Source organism: Trichoderma aggressivum (genome assembly GCF_033847375.1).
Source record: "Trichoderma aggressivum f. europaeum strain CBS 100526 chromosome Unknown scaffold_011, whole genome shotgun sequence".
Lineage (NCBI taxonomy): Eukaryota > Fungi > Ascomycota > Sordariomycetes > Hypocreales > Hypocreaceae > Trichoderma > Trichoderma aggressivum.
In genome coordinates this window covers 605922-628498 of record NW_026946377.1, presented here as the reverse complement: position 1 = coordinate 628498, position 22577 = coordinate 605922, and the positions used below count along the sequence as shown (strand labels likewise).

General features: G+C 52.3%; 5 protein-coding genes across 5 annotated transcripts; 3 read left to right on the top strand and 2 right to left on the bottom strand.

Annotated features, from left to right (window-relative positions):
- Positions 1 to 973: 973 nt before the first annotated feature.
- Triagg1_3811 (CAZyme family AA9) lies at positions 974 to 3894 on the top strand (the record flags this gene model as incomplete). Its single annotated transcript, XM_062898145.1, has 8 exons — positions 974 to 976; positions 1191 to 1415; positions 1499 to 1557; positions 1614 to 1634; positions 1801 to 1914; positions 2152 to 2327; positions 2772 to 2909; positions 2969 to 3894. The coding sequence occupies 8 exons, from the start codon at positions 974 to 976 to the stop codon at positions 3892 to 3894; spliced, it is 1662 nt and encodes a 553-aa protein (XP_062757314.1).
- A 2136-nt stretch (positions 3895 to 6030) lies between these two features.
- Triagg1_3810 (uncharacterized protein) lies at positions 6031 to 7061 on the top strand (the record flags this gene model as incomplete). Its single annotated transcript, XM_062898144.1, has 3 exons — positions 6031 to 6069; positions 6232 to 6499; positions 6748 to 7061. 3 exons carry the CDS (start codon positions 6031 to 6033, stop codon positions 7059 to 7061), a joined length of 621 nt encoding a protein of 206 aa, XP_062757313.1.
- A 751-nt stretch (positions 7062 to 7812) lies between these two features.
- On the bottom strand, positions 7813 to 9388 carry Triagg1_3809 (uncharacterized protein; the record flags this gene model as incomplete). The annotated part of the gene is made up of 2 exons (XM_062898143.1): positions 7813 to 8624; positions 8701 to 9388. 2 exons carry the CDS (start codon positions 9386 to 9388, stop codon positions 7813 to 7815), a joined length of 1500 nt encoding a protein of 499 aa, XP_062757312.1.
- A 660-nt stretch (positions 9389 to 10048) lies between these two features.
- On the top strand, positions 10049 to 12487 carry Triagg1_3808 (uncharacterized protein; the record flags this gene model as incomplete). The annotated part of the gene is made up of 2 exons (XM_062898141.1): positions 10049 to 11629; positions 11720 to 12487. 2 exons carry the CDS (start codon positions 10049 to 10051, stop codon positions 12485 to 12487), a joined length of 2349 nt encoding a protein of 782 aa, XP_062757311.1.
- Positions 12488 to 13336: 849 nt separating this feature from the next.
- Positions 13337 to 17887, bottom strand: Triagg1_3807 (uncharacterized protein; the record flags this gene model as incomplete). The annotated part of the gene is made up of 8 exons (XM_062898140.1): positions 13337 to 15564; positions 15628 to 15677; positions 15831 to 15915; positions 16104 to 16215; positions 16555 to 16842; positions 16888 to 17005; positions 17059 to 17368; positions 17650 to 17887. 8 exons carry the CDS (start codon positions 17885 to 17887, stop codon positions 13337 to 13339), a joined length of 3429 nt encoding a protein of 1142 aa, XP_062757310.1.
- Between the last annotated feature and the right edge of the window lie 4690 nt (positions 17888 to 22577).

The following is a 22577-nucleotide window of genomic DNA, read 5'->3' as shown; positions in this document are numbered from 1 at the left end:
ACTGCGAAACCTTGTGGCGGCTTTGATTCTTTGATTCTTTTTTTTTTTTTCATCCTTCTTTTTCATTTTCACTCAAACACATTACAAACACATTACTCTCTCACTTTGACAACCCGTCATTCTTTCTGTCTTTCTCCCCCTCTTTTTCTTTTTTTCATCTTTTCTTCTTTTTTGGTTCTATTCATTCCATCATTTGATTTGGCGTTTTGGATTTACACAGGATGAAATTGCACAATACCATGTAGTTTTCAAGAGGGGCCCGTGACAGAAAGATGCGATACAGTGTTGGATTCTCAATCAGGTGCGTGCGGGGGTGTGCAATGTCTTTAATAGCAGATCAATTCCGACCTCAGGGTTATATAACTTTACATAGTGGCATACCATTTACAGGTGATGGGGGGTTTTGGCGGTTGAGGGCCAAAGGGGGGATAGACGGCGTCTGCTTTTTTTTTCTTTTTTTCGTAACTTCATGTTGGTACATATTAGGACATAGTCTGCATCCAAATAGTTTTCAATGGAACAAGATGTCACCAAAGTACCTTGATTCTTTTGATTCTCTCGCCTCAAACTGCGCCGTCCCATCAGATCAGCTCGTCGACTCGGCCCGAGAGCGCTGGAGCTCCGGATTCGGCATAGAATGGCGGGGTTGGCGCTTAGAAGCTACCTGAAGCTATCGCGGAGCGCGGAGCAGAGGCCTTCGGAAGAGGGGAAATCCCGAACCGAGCGTTGGCGGGAGAGAGAAAAAAAAAATTGCCGGCTAAGCAGCTGCTTCGATTCTGGAAGCCGTTCGAAGAGAAAGAGCATTTGTTGCCGATCCGAACCGCTCCTCCAGCTCATCCGCCTTTTTCTTCTTCTTCTTCTTCTTCTTCTTCTTCTTCTTCTTCTTCTTCTTCTTCTTCTTCTTCTTCTCCGTCCACCGGTAACACCAATTGCAGGCTTCACGACCTCACTTTCGACTGCTCATCCATTCACAATGGTATGCCACTTTCTTGTGTCCCCCCTCCCGAAAAGTCTACTTTCTTCTTGCTGTGGTTGTAATCACCACCAAAACACCCCACCCTGCTGCTAGATGACTTACATGGCTATATGTGCATCAACGCATAACGTTTTGGGAGCTGCCACTGTTGTCATTGGGGAATAATAGCAAAGGAGAAGAAGCAATTCGCTAACGCACAGCAACCAACACACAGTCTGCCATCCGATCCATCCGCAACCTGGCCCCCCTCCTGGACCGCGTGCTTGTCCAGCGCGTCAAGGCCGAGACCAAGACCGCCAGCGGCATCTTCCTGCCCGAGTCGAGCGTCGAGAAGCTCAACGAGGCAAAGGTGCTCGCCGTCGGACCCGGCGGTCTGGACCGCGATGGCAAGCGCATCCCCATGGGCGTGACCGTCGGTGACCGTGTTCTGATTCCTCAGGTATGGATGAGCTTGATCAGCTACTCTAGGACAGAGGGAGATGGGGATGAAAAGGAACTCTTGGGCTGACCTGGGTATCTTAGCATGGTGGCGCACATGTCAAGGCCGGCGAGGACGAATACCAGCTGTTCCGTGACAGCGAGTGAGTCTTGCTTACGAATATCAATCGTCATGGTCATAGTTGCTAATACGACGCAGGATTCTCGCCAAGATCAACGAGTAAAAACAAAGAGATGAAGAAAAAAGGAAAAGCAATCATACCCGACGTCATGACGAGTGTACTATACTGTGTACCATACGAATGAAAAGGAAATTATAAAAAGACAATGAACAATTCCAAAAACAAACCCAAAAATCTTTACATTACAAAATCTTGACAATATAGCGGCATCATGTGCTCTGACGCGGAGGCTTCCCTTGGAGAAGGGAAGATGGGGGGAAAGAAGATGAGGGACATTTGGCATAGACTGAAAGCGATCTATACCATGAGTGGTGTGATGTGCGTCCTATGAGTGATTATCGCGGAGGCTGTCGGTGTTTTTTTTTTAATACGAAATCTCCACTCATGGTAGGTAGTTATGCTTTTTTTTACAGTTTCTTTTTGGCTCTGGCTGCGGCGTGATTGCGATATGAAGGTGAACGAGGGGCTTGGTGTCTGCGTCTAGGTCCTCCACGAGCAAAGATACGAGCCCTTCATTTGTTGGTGAAACTACTAACTAACCCATCGGATCTGCAGTCCTTATCCAACGGTGCTGTTCCCTGAATCTGCCGCAAGCTTCGTCGGATACTTTGCCTTGAAGTTTATCTCGCTCGAGGAGCCAACCGAGTCGAGTCGCACAGTGACATGGACAAGCGCCGACCAAACCGTGCAGTCCAATGGGAGCCTGGCTGTAGGCAATTCATCTGGTTTCAGTATGAGATGTTGGTTTCATGACTGCTGGGCGCCAGCCTGCCAAGACATGATTTCTTTCATGAGCATCGGGCCAAGGACAGCCAATCTAAACGACTGGTGAGACGTGTTTGCATTATCAGGGCAGCATATAAACTCTCCAAGCCTCGGCGGGTGGCTGCACGAGCCATCAAGGGGGAGAGAAACTTTGAGCCGAGACCAACAAACTATCGTTACAAGATGGGCGGCGATTGCCCCTTTCCGGAGACTATCTTTCATTGTTCTTTGCAGCCTTTTGTTTACTGCCATCATCTTTTCATTCATATTAGTATGCTGTGCCCTCTGTGACGCTCTTCTTGGGCTCATCAAGTCTATTCCAAAACATGCAATTTGCATCATCATCGTCATCACCATCATCATGAAGCATTCCATTGCTAGCCTCTTATTGCTAAGCCTTGCCTCTGTAGCAAGTGCTCATACCTCTTTTACAACCCTTCTCATTGACAAAAAGAATCAGGGAGATGGTACTTGCGTTCGCATGCCCTATGATGGCGAGACTGCCACATTTCCAATCCATGTCGTCACCTCGGAGGACATGGTTTGTGGTCAGTAATGCTCCTCTCCTATTCAGCCGTTGATCATGATGCTAATATTGCCCAACAAGGTCGCAACGGCAATCAAGCGGTGCCATTCATCTGCCCTGCGAACAAAGGATCTCTCCTCACGTTTGAGTTCCGTCTCTGGCCAGACGGTCAGGCGCCCGGCAGTATCGACCCGGGCCATCTTGGTCCTTGTGCCGTATACGTCAAAAAGGTCAGCGACATGTTCACAGAAAGCGCCGCTGGCGGCGGGTGGTTCAAAATCTGGGAGGACGGCTACAACCCGGTGACGCAGAAATGGTGCGTTGACCGACTCGTCGAGAACAACGGCCTGCTCTCCGTCAACCTTCCCCGGGGGCTGCCTTCAGGGTACTACATTGTAAGGCCCGAGATCTTGGCCTTGCACTGGGCCGTCCATCGCGACGATCCGCAGTACTTTGTGGGCTGTGCGCAAATCTTCCTCAGCAGCGATGTCCAGGGCCCTCTCGACGTGCCCCAGGAGCATCTCGCGAGCATCCCCGGGTATGTCGAAACCTCCACGCCAGGCCTCAAATATGATATTTATCAGAACAATCTGCCGCCGTATCCAATTCCCGGCCCAAAGGTGTACATGCCCAAACTCGACGCGAACAGCGCCGTGGGGATTTCCACACCGGGGCCAACGCTTCAGACCGCAGGCGTCATCCCCAAAGATTGCCTCCTCAAGAGCGCAAACTGGTGCGGCAAAGCCATCCCGCCGTACTCGACCGAGCAAGGATGCTGGGGTGGCGTCAAGGGATGCTTTGAGCAGAGCAAGAAGTGCAGGCTGAGCTCGCAGACGATTGGGCAGGCCAATTGCGACCGATGGAGTCTATACTGCGAGACGCTGAACACGCTGTGCGATCAGGGCCAGTTCGTTGGGCCACCAGCGTTTACTGAGACGGAGATTGTGGTGCCGGTACCAGGAGAGGTTCCGGCGATGTGGAACGATGTGTTTGAGCACAAGGGGTAGAGGGTTGATGAGCTTGCCAGGATCTTTTTTCTTTCTTTCTTTCTTGACATTGGCGTGGCGGTTTGATGACTTCTCACTTCCTGCTGGATTCAGGTATCTACTTCAATGTTGCTATGTGTTTTGGATGAGTTTGGGAGGCTGGTGCTGGTGAGCGCTCCTAGATACATGTAACCACAATCTCAGCCAACGGACCATGTCGCGTTGGCATTGGTCAGTACCTGAGGCATATTCTAACAGACTGTATTCTTGTGATTATATGCCAAGCAGAATATTACGTGATTATCAAGTCCAACTGTTTGTTTGCACCCCTACTGTACTCCCTTGATCTTTCACATGCCCACCTTACAACCCTGTGATGATGTGGCGGGGCTGGATTAACCAAGCCGCCGGATACACGTACTATACCTTGCCGTACTCGTACCCGTTCCATGGCATCAATTCGGGACGACGCTTCTATCCAAACGCCGACCGATGACGTCTTCCACTCGAAACCATTGGACCAAGCAGAAACAAGAAACGAGAAACAAGAAACAAGAAAAGTCTCGTGCCACAGTCACATTTCCCTCGTCCGCCTGGTTTGAAAAAAAAAAAAAGAAAAAAGAAAAAAAAAATCAGCCACTCGCGATGAATGTCAGCGGCCCCTCATGCGAATGCAGGGACCAGTTACCGAGAATGGGGAGTACGAGGTACTTGTCATGTACGAGCCAAGGAGGTTGTTTCAACAGCTACTCGTACATGTAAGGGGCAAGGCATTGGAGACTGGACTCTGCATGTCCAAGCACGAGTATGCAACTTGTCCCACTACTACAGGTACTAAAGGTACTACCAGTAGGTACTAAGGTACTAAGCCTCTAGCAAGCATTGAACTTATAGCGGCGGGGATTCCAAGCTGCAACGATTACAAGGAAGACGAGAGTCCCATAAAAGGATACAGAGGGCTGATGTGCTATTAGTTCATGGCCAGGACCATGTGCGTCTGCGACTCGCTGGGCTCGGCGGTGCTGGTATTTGGACGACGGCTGCAACGGGATCATACGGTACCTGTGCTAGGCAGAGGTACTAAGGTAGTACCTGCTAGCAGCGATTATCTCGATGCCTGGTCCAAGCATCGTGCGTAGATTGCCGAGGGTTTGGCTACTGCCCTGCCTTGGCTATACTTAGTAGTAGTAGAGGTACCTTGGGTTGTAGGTTGTTAAAGTGCTGCGATAATTATCTCGCAATGGATAGAGGTGCCTGCATACTACTAGGTACCTAGTATAGATATGGATGATATACTTGCGTGCACATGTAAATGCATTGGGTGCCCAGGTATCTCCTAGGTATCTACAGTAACCATTCATTGAAGCTTGATGCATGACTTGGACACCCGACCGCATAATCAACCATCCATGCATGCAACCTTTTATCGATTCAGGTTGATTGATTGAGGCTTCAGAAGGGGCCCAGCGGGTTTTAGGTGGCCATTCCACTAAAACATCAGCCCAGTCCAGCAGCTGGCCCCCCCAAGAGGCGCCCCCTCGACCCCGTCGGTACGAGTAGCTTGCCAGCGCCGCTCGGCGCAAAAGGTACATGCGCTAGCCAAGTTTACGTATGCACCACGCTGGACGTGCATCTCGGCCAAGTGTCCCGACCGCTTCCAGCTGTCCAGATGCCAGAACCTCGATTCTGCAACCTTCACCGACGGGCCTTGAAACCTTCTCTCTCCGGCCTCTGCCACCTGCATCGCCAGCTTCGCTCAATTGCGCCCGCCCTTCTGCCAGCGCACCGCTCCTCGTCTCCGTCTTGACGTCCTGCCCGCGTCCTCTTCAGTCCAGAGAGCCTCTCTTGTTGCTCCGGCATCACCAAACCTGACTCCCGCCTCGCTGCAATACCTCTGGTGCTGAGCCTTTCTCCGGATCTGCCGCCAACACAACCCGTGTAGCAACTGTGCTCGGTACATATACACAAGTCATCTCGACGAGGTTTTTCTTGGGCTTGTCATTGCTTCTCACGGCCCGGACGCCTCTTTAGTCTTCCGCCTCTGCCTTTCCCGCCTCTCCGCCACTTCGTCTCGCAGCCCCAGCGCTCGACCGTCGTTCTCGAGTCGACCTTTGCACCACCTCGAGCCCCCTTAATCAGGACTGTATTCTGCCCAAAATGCCCGCCATGCCTAGCAATCGCAACTACGACTTTCTGGTACGACTTGATTCATCCTCCCCTCCCCCCCTTTCGCTCCCCCCCCCCACCCTCCGGCCACTAAGCGCGGCTCCAATCACATGGCATCGTCGACGACGAGGCAATCATGCTGCAATCCAGAACGAGGACGAACGAGATGCTAACCGACCATGTCCTCATTAGATCAAGCTTCTTCTGATTGGTGATTCCGGTGTTGGAAAGTCATGCTGTCTGTTGCGATTCAGTGAAGACTCCTTCACCCCGTCCTTCATCACCACCATTGGCATCGACTTCAAGATCAGGACGATTGAGCTGGATGGCAAGCGAGTCAAGCTGCAGATCTGGGATACCGCCGGCCAGGAGCGATTCCGCACCATCACCACTGCCTACTACCGCGGTGCCATGGGCATCCTGCTGGTATACGATGTCACCGACGAGCGATCATTCCAGAGTATGTCAACCCCCCCCCCCCCTCCCCACTCTGCTCACCGCCTTGAATCGTGTCTCCTGCTCTCCGTCTACCCGTCTCTCCGTTTCTTGATGCTGGGCCTGCCAAACTACCTCATTTGTTCTGTGGACACGTTCAAGCGGGTGCCCGCCTTGGAGCAATTGTTTGCTGCAGTGCTCGAGAAATAGCAAGAGGAAACAAAAGTGGAGTTAATTAGGCCACGGCTAACATGTTCCTTTTTTTCTCAACAGACATTCGTACCTGGTTCCAGAACGTGGAGCAGCACGCCACCGAAGGCGTCAACAAGATCCTAATCGGCAACAAGTGCGACTGGGAGGATAAGCGCGTTGTATCTACGGAGCAGGGCCAGGCGCTGGCTGACGAGCTCGGCATTCCTTTCCTCGAAGTCTCTGCCAAGAGCAACATCAACATTGACCAGGCCTTTTACAGCCTGGCTGCCGACATCAAGAAGCGTCTCATCGACAACCAGAAGACCGACGTCGGTGGCTCATCAGGTATCAATGTTGGCGAGAAGAGCGAGGCTGCCAGTGGCAAGTGCTGCTAAAATGGGTCCAACAGTTGTATGCCGCACGAGCAAACGCGAGGCACGACGTTGATTTGACAGTGTATTTGACCTATGATATAATGGAGACGGCGGCGCAACGCGATCAAGACATACGGAGCTGTTTATGAGGCCTGCAGTTTTATCAGCTTTGTGCCAGTAATGACATTTCGGACATGAGGGTCATGAGAGTTCCTTGACTTGAAAAAGAAAGATATTGCCCACAGTCTCACTCGGAGAGACCTTCAATCCACACCCCCCTAACCTACCCACCTTAGAGAGAGCAATTATGGTTCGGAGTTTTTGCGGTCTTCTTTTCCCCTTTCTGTTTTCCCCCTTTCCCTTTCCCCCTTTCATTGTCCTTTTCTCTCTCGTTTCATTTTTCTATTAATTTGGGTTTTAATACAAAAAAAAAACTATTACTGCTACTGTGTCATTGACTATTCCTGTAGCGGCCAAGGAGAGGGGCCGTGCTGTTGTTTCTGCTTTGGAGTCTGGCATGTGGCAAAGATAAAAAAGAGTTGATTGAAGACAAGTGACAAGTGTCGCAATAGAGCGGAGCAGAAAGAAGGTCTAGCAAGCGGGAGGTGAGAAAGCCGTCCACAACAATGGAGTATTTATAATTTGAGATGCAGTCACGAAGAACAAATGATGGGGAAGCATGCGGTAGCAAATCACGATAGTTAGCAGTATGAGGCGCGAGGCGATGGCGATGAGATGAGATAGGATGTGTGATAATAGACGGAGGAGATAACTACCACTTTATTATTGATGCATGAACCAAGTACCTTGCCGGCTCCGGCTGCAGTGTTGTGAGCGTTCTACGATTCCAGCTCTGCTGAAACCGCCGTGCCTCTGTCTCATCGGCGCACGCGAGTATGAACCGACCCTTGAGCTTTTCCAATGTCTCGCGATCGTTGCGCCAAAAGAATGGATTTCGCCGCTTGTCTTCCCCCTCCAGCTCATCCACCTCGTCATTCCAACTACCCTCTCTCGTCCTATTCGTCTTGGCCCATCCTCGCTGCGAGCCGCTCGTCTTGAGATGCTGAGGCAGAGAGACTTGCCACCGGAGGCCTCGGTTTTGCCCATCTTGACGGATGAACTGGTGCAGCTCCTGGGCACTCAAAGTGGGTGGATAAATGTCCACCATCAGCGTCGGGGGCCGCTCCCCGTACCCGAGGTTTTCGACTAGCCCTGCCAGGCGATTCGTCCACGGCCGCAAAAGAGAAACCTTTCTGCGCTGTATCGGCAGTAAGGCTTGAGAGCCTGGCGCAATGGTAAACGTGTTGACAAGGTCCACTAGGGTTTCTGTGCTCCGTGTGTCGGAGGTCAGGGCATCGCTAGTTTCGGCCGCTGCTGCTGCCGCCGATGGCGCTGCGAGAGAAACTTTGAGGGAGGACGGGACGCTGCTTTCCCATAAACCACTGGCGGACCGGAGCTTGAAGCCGTTGAGCTTGTGCAGGCGAACAAGTCTATCGCGGTAGGAGGCGGCGGCCTCGCCTGAGCTAAAGGTGACCCAGTAGCGGCCGAGGGGCTCGAGGGTGTCTACCTTGCGTTGCTGCTGGACTAGAGGGTAGAAGAGCGAGTTAGATGGTTTGCATCATCAAAGGTAAGAGAAGATGAAAGGATGAAAAATAATAACCTTTCTTGATGACGCTCTGCCAATCGGAGAGGTCGTTTGGCGTTATGCGGTAAAAGTCCGCAGCGTTTAGGTTGGGCGACATGCCGTCTATTACGAGCATGACAAGTGACGATTCCTTGGTGCCTCGTGGGTTTTGTATGCTTTGTCGTCGAGAGAAGGGGTTCTTTGGAGTGGTGACGCCGGAATCCCATGCATGCCCGTATTGTTTCCCTCCTCTTGCTCTTCTCTGCAGCTGTGGCCACTCCAGGCGAGGTGTATCCTGAGGCTCGTCTTCCACGCCGCCGCTGCTGCCGCCTTGATCTCTTCCGCCCACACGAGGTCGTCGAGCTTCGCCAGTTTTTGGTTGATTGCGCGGCCGCCGATCCAGACCGGCAGCATCAGCTAAAGATGCCGCTGGTGTCCATGTCCGCCGTCTCGGCAGCGGATTGGAGGTAGATGCCGATGTGGACGCCGCTGTGTGACGAGGAGGAGTTCGTTGAGCGTTTTTCAAGAATTGCAATGTTTCGCGAGGTGGTGAGTCCGAGCTACCATCTCCACTGCTCCCTCCAATTGTGCTGAACCCGCGTCTCGGCCTCGAACCCGCTTCTTTGCTTGGACGAAGAGCATGGCGAGAGGAGCATTGCCTCGAGCAGTCGCCGAGATTAGCGAGAGTCGCTGTCGCTCGAGGTGTCCATCGAGGGCAGATCATCCAGGCAGATTGCCAGAGAGAGGGCGCATTGAGCTGCTCCGAACAGAGAAAGACAAGAGGCGGGATGCTAAGTCGAGAGGAATCGTGTGGACGGACGATTTGGAGTTTTGGAGTTTACGGCTTTTCTCTGCAATGACGTCGGGCAAGGTACGGAATACCTTTTGCTAGTGCGAGATAGGTAGCGGGTACACTCCGTGCACCAGATCTTGCCGCATGGAAATTGATCAAGATGCGACTGAAGCAAGATTTACCTATTATCATGATATGCAAAGTTGGTTTTGACATGAAATTATATAGATTTGCTAGGCCTTATTCTTGTTTCATACACACTTACCAAGACTGTCATATTGATAAAAACCACAGGGTACCTTAGTACCTACACAACCTGAATCTCTTGGAAGGTGTACAAGTACACTTGATTCCCACAATTGCAAGTACACTATACTATAGGTACTAAAGAGGAAAATTCTTGGAGGGTCCTTCCTCGACCTTTCAAGCATCCCACATTCACTTCTCAATCGCACCTTCTAAATCTCATGCACATGTAATTACTAGAACCTTTCTCTTACCCACCAGCTCGGTTAGATTTTAAAAAGGTTTTTTTCTTCTTCCCTTTCTTTCATTTTCTTTTCTCTTCATCAACGCACACTCGATGAAAAGATGCTGAAAAAAAGCATCGACGCCAAAGTTCGCCCTCTCGCCAATGTCAGTCTTGAAAGAGCAAGTCTCCTCGGCGCTGCTCGCATCTACGTCAGCAAAGACTCGCTCATCTCACTTACTAGCGGCCTCGAGAGCGGCCGCCCATGCACCGTTGAGAGCCTCCAAACAGACGACACCTCTGGCGATGCATCTGCAGCGGATGCAGAGACTTCCAAACGAAGGGGAGCCTCGCTATGGGTTCTCCCCGAAAAGAACATTAGCCCCAATGTTGTCATGATGACAAGGGCCTTTCAAGAGGCCACGGGGTTCAAGCTCGGAGACGTGGTCCGGATTACTCTAGCAGAGCCTGCTGTGATTCCAGATGCAGAAGAAGTCGTGGTTCAAGATGTCGCCAGTGAGGCGGATCAGCAAAAGGATGCCGCCGCGGATTCAAGACACCCCCCGTCCTGGGAGTTTTCCGTCAGCGTCTCCCTCGACCGTGCGGAACAAGTGTTTCCAGGCATGGTGCTCGAGGGTGTCAACATCAACAAGCTGCGCCGAACGTTCAAAGTCATATCTGTCAATGGACAGACCAATAACCTAGCCCGCTTCAAGCTCTCCTCGTCAACAGTACGGATTCTCCAGCCCGGAGGTGACAAGGATACCCCTGAAGATGCCCAAGTAGCTACTACATCTAGTCCATTAGCTGTCACAGGAGTCCCCGGTTTATCTTCTCAAGTCAACACCATTAACCAGTTTCTCAGGGGCTTTGGCCGACCTTTCTGGATACAGAATGAGCGAGAATCTTGCGGCTTCGTCATTCATGGTGGCCACGGCACTGGCAAGACATTTATTCTGCAGCGTATCGCAGCCACCAATTGGGGTCGGGTTCATTGGATCAGGCCTTCAGACAAATTGTCGTCCATCAGGGAGACGTTCAAACAGGCTCAGTCTCAGCAGCCGAGCCTTCTCTTCATCGATGGTCTCGAGGATATTCTCGCCAAAGATCGCTCCAATCGTGACACTGTCATTGAGGCCCTTGGCGATGAGCTTGACAATCTCTCTGCGGCAGCCTCTGCTGCCAATGCTCTGCCCCGGGTTGTCGTTGTTGCTACATGTCTAGATTATTTGGCCGACGTCCCAGCCAAACTCCAAAAACGCTCACGTTTCCGCGAGAATGTTGCTTTGCCTATCCCTCGCGCGACGGAGCGCCTCGAGATCTTGCGCTTCTTCAACCCTCCTCTACAAGCTGAAGAAAAGGAATCTTGTCTCGTCAGCCTGGCATCCAAAACTCACGCATACAATGGAGACGATCTCGCAAATTTGGTTCTAAATGCCAAGAAGATTCTCGGCAACAGGCTCGACGAGGAGACTGCTGCTGCTCACAATGTCGACGTTGGTGCTGCGGAAGAGATTTCTCAAGGAACACCGCAACCAAAAGAACATTATCTTACTTCTCAAGACATGGAACAAGCTCTGCGCATCACTCGTCCCACAGCTATGCACGACATAAACTTGAAGCCACCCACCATTCACTGGCAAGATGTTGGTGGCCAAGAATCCCTCAAAAAGGTTCTATCTCGTATGATCAAAAACACAAAGGTGTGTAGCGCCATTCTATACCGATTCATCATCCCATTTTCACAAGTATACAAGTATAAAGGAAAGTATTGTTGCTAATGGCTTGGTTAGGATACCAATCCCACTTCTCGTCACGTCCTGCGTCAGCCTCCCAAGGGCCTGCTTCTGTATGGCCCTCCTGGCTGCTCCAAGACTCTGTCTGCCCAGGCCATGGCTACTGAGTCTTCCTTCAACTTCTTCGCTGTCAAGGGTGCTGAGCTTCTCAACATGTACGTTGGTGAGTCTGAGCGTGCCGTGCGAACGCTCTTCGAACGCGCGCGCGCTGCCGCCCCTTCCATCATCTTTTTTGACGAAATCGATTCCATCGGCGGTTCTCGGACTGGAGGCAACGGCGCCGCCGCCGCCGCCAGGAGCACAGGCTCCGTGAATATGCTTACCACTCTCCTTACTGAGATGGACGGCTTCGAATCCCTCACCGGCGTTCTCGTCCTCGCCGCCACTAACCGTCCTGAGGCTATGGATCCAGCCCTCCTCCGCCCAGGCCGCTTCGACCAGATTCTCTACGTGGGACCCCCCGACCTCTCTGCTCGAGAAGCCGTCTTCGGCGTGCATCTTCGGGGCCTGGCCCTTTCACCAGACGTGGATGTCCCGGAACTGGCCCGCGTCACGGATGGCTATTCAGGAGCCGAGATCAAGGCCATCTGCAACGAGGCTGGCTTGGCTGTGCTTGACAGGTGCGACGAAGACGAAACAGGTACCGAGAAGATGGAGATTACCATGGCGGATTTGGTGGCTGCGGTAGAGAAGACTCCGAGAAACATTACGGCCATGATGATCTCGGGCTACGAAATGTGGTCAAGGCAATTCAAAAGACTATGATGATAAGCAACCGGAACACTAATAGACTCGAGAGGAAAACCCTCCAATTCAAGGGTGAAAAGGGGGTAAGGGGTACAACGGACATGGAGACACTTTTCAAGACATCACCTACCAGTTTCCAACATCAAAAGCATCGCGTCAAAGGCAAAATTTCTCATGGCAGTCAGTACACTGCACCCGAAGTTCACACATTTTCACGGCTGGTTTGATTTATTTAACGGCATTCTACTGTCTACGTCTTCTTTTTATGCCGGTTTTTGGTGTAACTCGCTTTGTTTCATGTTCCCTCTTCTGGCTGAGAAGGAGTCCATTATATTGTTCAAGTATGTTAGATATGATACAAATCAAGCGCGAAGCTTGAAACTCCGCCTCCTGCACTCCTGGATCTCAGAGTCAAACTTGTGTCCTTGGGACGTTTTTTTATCTTTCTTCTTTCGCATGTCTTTCCGATCTTGCCCTCCCTCCACCATGTCGATTCTATTTCTGAAAAAGGGTGTTTGCCGCCGCCGCCATCGTGATCTCCAACAGTGACGGGCATAGTGAGCCGTATCATCATCCCAAAGATAACAAGAAAAAAAAACAAAAAAACAATACGGTGTGGCCAATGACCAACCCAGGAATGAAATAAAGGGAATAAAATCCTAACGCCGCCTTGTTGCCTACCCGCCGCCATCTTCCCCGTTTTTACGAGGACCAACCCTTGGACACAGAGATATCATCTGCTCTTAACACTGTCATGGCCGAAAGAAAAATTATGATGCAATAAGAACAGGGTTCAAGTGAAGAGAAATGAAGAGAGGGTATATAATACCGCACACACCACTGCGACCAAAAACAGAGTCCCATCATTTACGAGTCATCGTCGGATCGAGAGGGACCGCCTGACCTCAGAGCTGGTGACAGGCTAATTGCAATCTTCCTGGGTGTGACATTACTGCCTCCGTTGGTGAAGCTCGCCTTGCGTCTCCGGGTAAGGCCCGGTGTAATTGACGAGTTGGATTCCGTAGAGCTACTGTTGCGTCGCTTGCTATGCATCAGCTTGCCTAGCTCGTCGTCGTCTTCCTCGTCTTCCTCTCGTCTGCGTTTTTCAGAGAGACGTTCGGGCGGCGGCACGTTGGTCGAGAGATTCGACCGTGGGCTGAAATCAGCATTCTCATCGCCATCGTCTCTGGACTGGTCATCGGTATCATTGTCTAAACCATCGTCGCCATCGTCCTCATCCGAGGCATAGTCAACCAGAGGCTTTGCAGAAGATGACCCGCCGTTCTCGGACAGCCTATCTCCTGAGCCGTGATCTTCCCCTTCGTCTTCAGGGTCAGAAGCGTCCCAGTACTCCTCTTCACGCAGATCAATGGGTAGATGCTCCATCATTCTGACGTTGGGGGCTCTCCTCGTCACATCGTCGTCTGTATCGGCGAAGTAGTCCATGTTGGTCGTGTAGCCTTCAGTCTGGTCATAGCGCGTGATCAAGTCTTGACAAGGCGGTATGTGGCTAACGAGAAGCAAGTTCTCCCGATGGTCAGCCACAAGCTGCTTGACCATGTCCCTCAGGTACTCCTTCTTGACAAAGTCAAAGAGTTCGGTGCAAGCTGCGCTGACAAGATTGTCTCGCGGCACAGTCTCCACCAGAACCTCGAGAATAGGACCCAAAACGTCGTTTTCGATTAGATTCTTGACATACAGCTCCTCCTGGAGGCCAACGATTAGTCGGAAGAATCGAATCGAAACCAGCTGCAGGTATTTGTCTCGACACTTGAGAAGCTGGACGATGCGCGCGGCAAGGTTGTGCACAATGAAAAAGTATCTGCTGAACCGATGGTGCTGGCGGATAAAGAAGCCAAGCACTTCCACCAAGCATGAGAACATGGCGGCCTCCTGAACAGAAAAGTCCAGATGGGAACGGGTGTCTAGCTCGATAAGAGGCCTGAACAGCTTGAGAGCGGAGGACTCGTAGAAGCGGGTTAGGAAGTGCTCATGCTGAGGATCAATAGGCATTTGCATCCTTGCCCTGGCAGCCAATTCGGCGGCTTGCTGCTTGTTGCCGCCGCCGTTGGCATTGTTATTAGCCGCTGCTTCATTCATAGCAGCTGGGCCTCCTCCCTGGTCCAAAATGACTCTGAGAGCATCTGATATTTGTGTCTTGACTCCCAAGTCCACTTCGACCAGAAGAAGATCGATAAGAGAATCCAATAGCGATGAGGTCCCTTCGTGCATCTGTCGAAAAATGGTTTGGCGGATAAGCGTCGGGTCGTGGTCAATGATGGATATCAGAATGTCCGTGGCCCCAACACGCACGGCAACATCAACGTGTCTCAGCCCATAGTAGATGACACGGAGCAGGCCATGGTTGAGGAAGTTGATATACAGGGACTGGCGCGCCGGGGCTTGGATGGTCTTGGCAATTGAGCAGCATTGCTGGATAAACAGGACGGCCTCCTTCCGCTTCCTTGTGTCGGGGTAGTGGGCAGAGAAGATGCCAAAGAGATTCATGAGGAACGTTGGGTTTGTCTGCAGGTGCTGGACGATTTCAACCTGGTTGAAGAATATGAGGGAGCTGAGCACGGAGAAGGTGGGGTCATCAAGGATTCTGGCCAGAACAACGTCCTTGAGATATTGAAGGCGATATGTCTGGTGGATCTTGCGGCGGACCGCATCGTCATTGATGGGGACAACTTCTTTGTAATGTCCTTGGTTGCTGAGCCAGTGTCGATGGTTGGCCTTGTGGCTGGGGAAGTCGGGGTCGTATTCCAGAGCACCGACGACCCCCAGGAGGCACTCGTCGGATACGGCGTGCTCAATGATGGACGTGTCATTGAGGAGCAGGATGCTCTTCATGATGTTGCACAAGCGATGCAGGTCGGGAAGGCTCTCCAAATCTTCGGCAATCTCTACCAGAGGGATAAGCTTGCTGATATAGTCATCGGCCACGATGAACTTGGTGACAGCTTCGCGGCCGGTAGCAGTAGCGCTCATAACCCTAATGCTAGTCTCGATTTCCACCAGGTTGCCCAGCTCGGCAGTGGGAAGGTTAACGGGAGCAATGGTTTCAATAGCGAGATCATCGGACAAATTGTCGTCTGATAAAGCGTCAGCTTCTGGTTTTATAGATGCCATTAACGGCGGTGACGATCAATCCTTACCTACACCAGCATTCTGCTGGAACTGCTGCTGGACGGAATTGACAAAGCGCCTTAACCACCGCATGATATCATTAGCCAATGCTCAATCGATGCTATACTAAGAGAGACGGTCTTGGATGCTTCGAGAGGCGCAATGGATAAGGATCGACAAGGGCGAAGGGGGGGAAGGAGGAGGGGGGAAGGAGGAAGAGGTTGAGACAAACCAGATCATGGCACATCCCTCGGCCTCTTGGAAACTCAAGGCCATATCAACACCGCTTCCTGGCTCCTGCCATACGATGAGCGTTTCTATTGCGCCTCATTAGCCAAACGTCACCAAAAACCAAGAGAGACGGAGGGACTTTTGTGTATAAAAGATTGAGAAAGACGAAGAGGGGAAGAAAGTATAAATGAAAGGTACCGGGAACGGTACAGATGACGCAAGATACTTGGGAAAAGGGAAAGAGAAAGGGTATGAGGGGTCGGTGAGAGCTTACCTTGTTGCTTTTGAAATCCATCTTGTTTCTGGATTGTCGTCTCCAGGAGAAGGCGCTCGGGTCGGTCTTCGGACTCTACAATGACTTTTGGATCTTTGTTGCCATCTTCGGTCTACGTTGGACGTCAAACGCATGACACAATTAGCAATCAGAGCGACAACGACGGGGGTGTGAATACGCGTATCCCTTGGACGGACCACTCGCTTGCAGTGCCAAGGTGAATCAAGAAGGAGAGCGAGAGCGAGAGCCAAAGCAAGACCAGGTCAGGCCAGGTAAACTCGGCCCAATCAAGCCCAGCTGATCCATCCCATCCTGCTAAACAATGCGTGGAAAGGAAAGTCGCCGGAAGGGAAAGAAAGAAGAAAGACGAGAAGAGAGGTGGGAGTGGGGAAGCGCGCGAGGCGAGACAAGGATAGGCCGAGGGGAGACGCAAAGAAAGACGCAAACATACCGTCGCAAACTTGGCGGTGCAGAAGCCCGTTCCGCGATCAAACCAGTCATTGTTGCGCAGCTCATAGACCTTGACGCGCTTCTTGTCCTGATGAGGCACCGGCTGTGCCATCATCAAGGACTGGGGATCGTCCCCCGTGACGAGTTGGCTACCGTAGCCCACCAGATCGGGCGCGAGGTCGAGATGCTGCTGCAGGGACAGCTCCGGCGTCTCGGGCTGGTCGAGGATGGTAAGCGCCGCCACGGTGCCTTGCGTAACTGCGCCCCGCAAAGAAGGGCGCGCGCGAAGCTATTCGGAATGGCAGGCCGGCCGTTCGCGGTTCCGACAAGGGACGAGGTTCGGGATCGAGGGCGATGGGGGTCGTTGGGCCTGTCGTGGATGTGACTTGGGTGGATAGTTTGGGGGGAGATGCGGGCGGGAGCGATGTGGCGTTTCGATATCGGGCGGACGACTTTTTTTGCGTTTTGCTCAGTGCGCATGCAAACACGACAAGGCGCGACACACAGACGCTGCGCTCGGGGGTTCTTGTTCGCCCTGCGTGCTTGTAGCAACTTTGTCTGTTGCTTCTTGGGCTTCTTTTTTTTCTCGTCGGGCGGGCGATGCGGATGGGCACCACCGCACAGAAGGAACCAGCGAAACGGTTCTGCGCGACCGGGGCAGGCGGGCACAAGAAGCGTCAGACCAAGGCCTCGGTGACGGAATATCTCGGGAGGCGGGCACGCGCGACCAGAGACGCAGCGAGTCTGGAGGGAAGCGAAAGTGCGCGCGCGGCGCAGCGGACGGGAGCCTTTATTCTGATGGTCGGAGACGGTGACTTGAAGGCTGGATGCTCGCCGACATCTGGAGTCGTGAGAAATTCGGGGATAGTTGGAAGCGGGAAAAGCGCGTGACCACGGGCGGCGTCTTTGTTGGCGGCGGTGGAGCAAGAAAAAGGCACTGAGCCTCTAGTGCTGCCTCTGGTCTCAACTGGCGATTGAATGGATGGATCAATCGGGGGGTCTCTGCTGCTTTTAGCGCATGGCGGCCGTCCCAGCTTCTGCTTTGGGGAGAGGCCCTGCTGTGCCACTGCCTAGAGCTGCCGCCTGGGCGACTGACGGACGCCTGTGCCTGTGCTATGCTGCAACTGTACTCGTACTCGTGGGCCTTTGCCGCCCGCTGGCTTTAGCGCCTTGCCGAGCGGAATTTTCCTGTGTGCCTCTGCCGGGGGGTTCAGTTGTTGGGTTGAGACAACATTAACATTGATCAAATTGGACTGAGGTGTTGACCCAGCGGTTTGGCCTCGCTCCAATGGGACTACGGGTACGGGTACGGGTACATGATGCGTGGAGCACATGTACCTTGTTTTGGGCATCGGCATTGTATGTGCCCGCATGTACCGCCAACAGAACAGCCATGTACCCTAGCAGTCGTGCTGATGGAGCAGCTCCTCGACAGCGCATGCAGCGTACTAGCATGATGAGCCCGTCGTGCATCTCGCTGCTGCAGCCTCTTGGGCCGTTGAGATATCCAAGTGACGGAAAGTAAAAAGAAGAGCACTAGAAAGCCGTTTTACTTTGCGGCATTGGATGCTACCCAAGGTAAAACAGACGGCTAAGACCTGCTGCTAACGCATCGACCAGGGTCATGCATGTATGTGCTTGTACTCTCGTACCTTATTTTCGTCTGGGCTCTCCTTCTCTCTGTGTCTAAGCTCGTTATCGTACCTCCTCTCATTTTCATCCTACTTTACATAAATACCTAAGGTATCTACCCTCCCATGTCAGTTCACAAGCCGTGTATGACGGACGCATCAATTCATTCGATCCGGAATTCCCTTTTCGCTTCCCTCTTGCCTCTCTACCTATCTGTCCCCCTTTTTTTCCCTCACCTTTTCGCCTCCTGGAAGCCTAAGGCCTCAATAGTATCGCCGTAGCATTACGTGCTAACATTTTTCGAAGCCCAAGCACGCCACTGCGGCACGTGACATTTCGTCAGGCCGCCCACACAGCGCACAGACCAAACCGCCGGCTTCCCCAACACCAAATCTATAATTCCCCATTCCCACATATTCCCACATCGCATCGCCCGATCCTCGGCTGCGCGCCTCGTGTTGCACGATCAACGCTGATGGGACGTGCCGATTCGATTTTCGCATCGCGACTCGCAGTTACCGATGGCTACAAAATGAGAAAGTACAAGAGCCGATCGGGGAAGGCTAGCAAGATGCTGCACCCGGTCCAGTCTGATTCTTTTTCTTCTTTTCATCCATCCCGCCACCCATCATCTCGCATCCCGCAAACTACTGTATTCATGTAAGTCTATCGATTCTTTTCCCGCTGATCAGTCACTTTTCTCTCTCTTTTATATATTAATCTCCGGCTGTCATGATTCAATAATGCATGAAATGGCGCCCTGGGTGCATGTTCACCATGCATGCCCATGTATAATTGCTCTCTCGAAGCGTCACATCGAAAGTCTTGCCCAGGCAACCAGGGTGCCATCAATCCATCTTTGACCAACCTTGCTTGTACCGCAGCCACTAATTCGTCGCCAGTTAAATTAAAAAATATGCTTAGAGCATTGGCATTCTCGAAGCCCAGTCGCCGGTCTTGACGTTGGGGCGAAGCGTTAGCAGCAACGGGGGCCTGATTCGCCACAGCCGATGGCACCTCAGCCGCCACTTTTTGAATCACGGGCCCCCCTGGTCCCTTTCTTTGGAACGCCTCTTCCGTTCGTTCTTTTTTCCAGGGCTCCGGTACACTAACGCGTTAGAGCGGACTGTTTAATCAACTCAGCTCGGCCAAATCGCCTAAAAGTTACGCTGCTTTGATGAGATGCCACTGTCTGTCATCCCTTTACCAAGGTCAACTACGCAAAGAGCCTGGGCACTGCGCAGGACAGGTCATTATCCAGCCGGTTATTCCGTCAACTGGCAGCTTCCACGCTCCCCAAACGTCCTGCCCAATGACTCCTTACATGACGGCATGTCATTGGCGCTGTTTCCTTTGTGCTAATTTGAGCCTCCCTTGCAGCCTTCAGCCTCGAGTCAAGCGCGCTACGCTCATGACCGCCTTTTCAAGAGATGGTGGATTGTCAGGCAGTACTCGCATGTCTCAGTTCTAGGTTGATATCGGCAAAGTGATCAAACTTCTTTTCTCGCTTCTTCCTGTGTCTAGGCAATGGTACAGCCCTGCCCTGCCCTGCCCTGCAGTCGCTACCACACCGTCGCCTCCCGTCCCATCCTGTGAACATTTTATGGCGAGACTCGGACTACATTACGGTAGTGCAATAGCCAACCCAAATCAACCACGAAGGGACCTTTGTGTGTCATCCCTTCTGGTAACCCAGGGATAACTACAACTCTCGATCCAACCCGAACAATACAGGGTAGATGAATGCAAGACAAAGTACAGCTTGTGATATACCACGGAGAAGTGCCTGAGCAAGGAGAATAACACCGAGTGGTGGCCTCGATTTACTCTCTTTGCCAAATTCGAGTAGACCACCCGATATCTCTTATTTCATCCTATATACCAGTGTTGCTCATGAGTCTGCCTGCTCGAACAACTCCGAAACCAGGATGGGCTAGACGCCAAAGGAATAGCTAGAGTGTATCCGTGAGGCCTTATCAATCTGCCTTATTCAGCTCCGACCCCTTAGCCTGGCTGCCTTGCCTTGATTTGTGCTGGCCAACCAATAAGGCGAGGGCGCTCATTCTCACCGTTTTGGTCTTATCTAGCTGTGTTGCGGCAGACCACAAGTATGGAACAACAATTTTAGCAGAGTGCGCCATCATGCATGTCTCTGATAGCATAAGCCATTAGGCTGGGAGAGAAGGTTAGGCCTGCCCAAGTATGGAGCACTGCCATTTGGACCGCCTGACTGTCATGTCGCCATATCTTGTCGACCAGTCGACACGCCTTTTGCCTCTCGGTGGTGCCCGCCAGTCAAGCAGTTGGTCGGGTTACTCCAAGCGTGTCTTCCGCGAGGAATGGGAGGACCCTTCACCACTCGACGCAAATAGACTTGAGCCACCATGCAGCCATGCTCATACTACGCTCAAGGCATAGACGTATGCTCCATTAGCGGGATAGGAGGGGGCCGAGGGGCTTCTCGTCATGCTCTTGACTGATCCCTGATCAGCGTAGAGAGCTATGCGGTAGCATCAACCGGTGTGAAAGACCCCGGCATCGTTTACATAGGGCCAGCACCTTAGCGTGGCCACGTCTTCAGGTTCTCGACTATGACCGGTGACGGCATGCCCAAGGGGGTCATGCTCAACGCGCATAGCCGTGGGTCGAAGTACCATACATGCATCGCTTCGAGTCCGTACTGAGTCGTTAGTCTATGCAGTTGAGTGTTGTTGAAACCAAAGCGGTAATTTGGAGGCGTTCGCCTTGTGCGCTGGACCGAGACCCTGGCCCGCAATCGTGGTCGATGCGGACCCTGAGTACCAGATGGAGAGCTGTGTGCCACCAAAGGAGGCATAGCATCTTCCCGGTACATGCAAACCCTTGAGGGAAGGGGGAATGGTTCCGGCATTGGACTGCATCCAGCTAATACGAGTAGTACTACCGCTGGCACTACAGTACGTCTCTACTGTAGCATCACAGACTCGGGGCTGGAAACGAGGGACGACAGGAAATTTCATGGGTCCTACGGGTCCTGGCTTATCTTGTAAGAGCCTTGCCGTGCAAGATGTATGCTGTGTTGCTGATATCAGGTCAATGCGTGTAGGTTCACGCTATCTTGCCGGTCTTATCTCTCATTCCTTGCACGTACAGGTTTCCCAAGATAACATCCTCGAGCTTGTGCAACAGCTTGACCCGGATAGCCGCTCAACACCGGCATATGCATAATACATGCATGACGGAAACATTGGCAGTGTTGAAAATCCGGACACTTACCCCCACGTCGTTTCCCAAGCTCTATGTGTACCGGAACGCCCAGCAGGCAAGACGGGATGAGAAGCTGCCCTATTGGTACGAGTACGAATAGTACCAACAGCTATCGAGTGCCCTGCTTACTTGGTAGCATTCGGGATTCGGCCATTGTATGATTATCGACTTGGCATCCGCATCGAGTTGATTGGAAACTAATGGCTCCTGTCGAATTGGGAACGCACAAAAGACTGAGAAAATTTCCGACTACTACTCGGCTTCCTGCGGGAGTCAAATTGCATTTGTGCGGCAGCCAATCTTTCAAGATGGCCGCTGCTCGAGCATTCTCGTGCTAGCCTCGACAATTGTCTTGGCTAGCGACGACTTGCTATTAATACTATCCACCATGATGGCTTGGCTCCCAGCGGTACGGTAGCTACCGTCCCGTAACCTGCTACGGAGCAAAGTCGGTCTGCAACATGTGGGATGCGAAAGTACATGGGAGTAGTATAACTACACACTCCGTACTCGTACATGATATACTTGTACCTCAAAGCCCGGCGAGAGGCGGAGAGGCTCACTTCGGTCTGACGAATGTCTCGCTTCGGCAATGGCTTCCGGCTAGGCAGATAGCCATGGTGGTGGTTGACAGCATTGACAGGTCAATCATTTCGGCTTTCGACCAGAGGAATTGCCACGTTCCTGGTGGCGTTATGGTAGAGGCTGCTGCCGGGAGTCTCCTAATCTCGACGTCCAATGATCTCACCATGATGCTCTGCCTTATCACAAACGAAGCGGCATGGCGGGCACTTCCCTTCCCTTTCCTGGCCCCCCTTGGCTTCTCAGCCCGTTTGCTCCTGGCATTGAAAGACCCGGTTTTTGCTGGCCGAGTCCACTGCGCACGCATTGAGCAGCGGCTTCCGATAGGAAGGGCAAGTAAAGGCCGGCGAACTACTACTCATGTGTAGTAGCCGAGAGAGCGGCTACGTATCAGCGTTCTGGATTGTCCAACATTGACCGAGATCAGAGGCTTTCATGCTGTCTTGGTCGAAACCAGAGCCGCCCTGCGGAGTAGAGCTTCAGGATAATACACGCTCCCTCCCCGTACACCGTATTCTGCATGCAAACCGTACGAGATGGCTTGAGCCACGGAGGTCGCGGCAA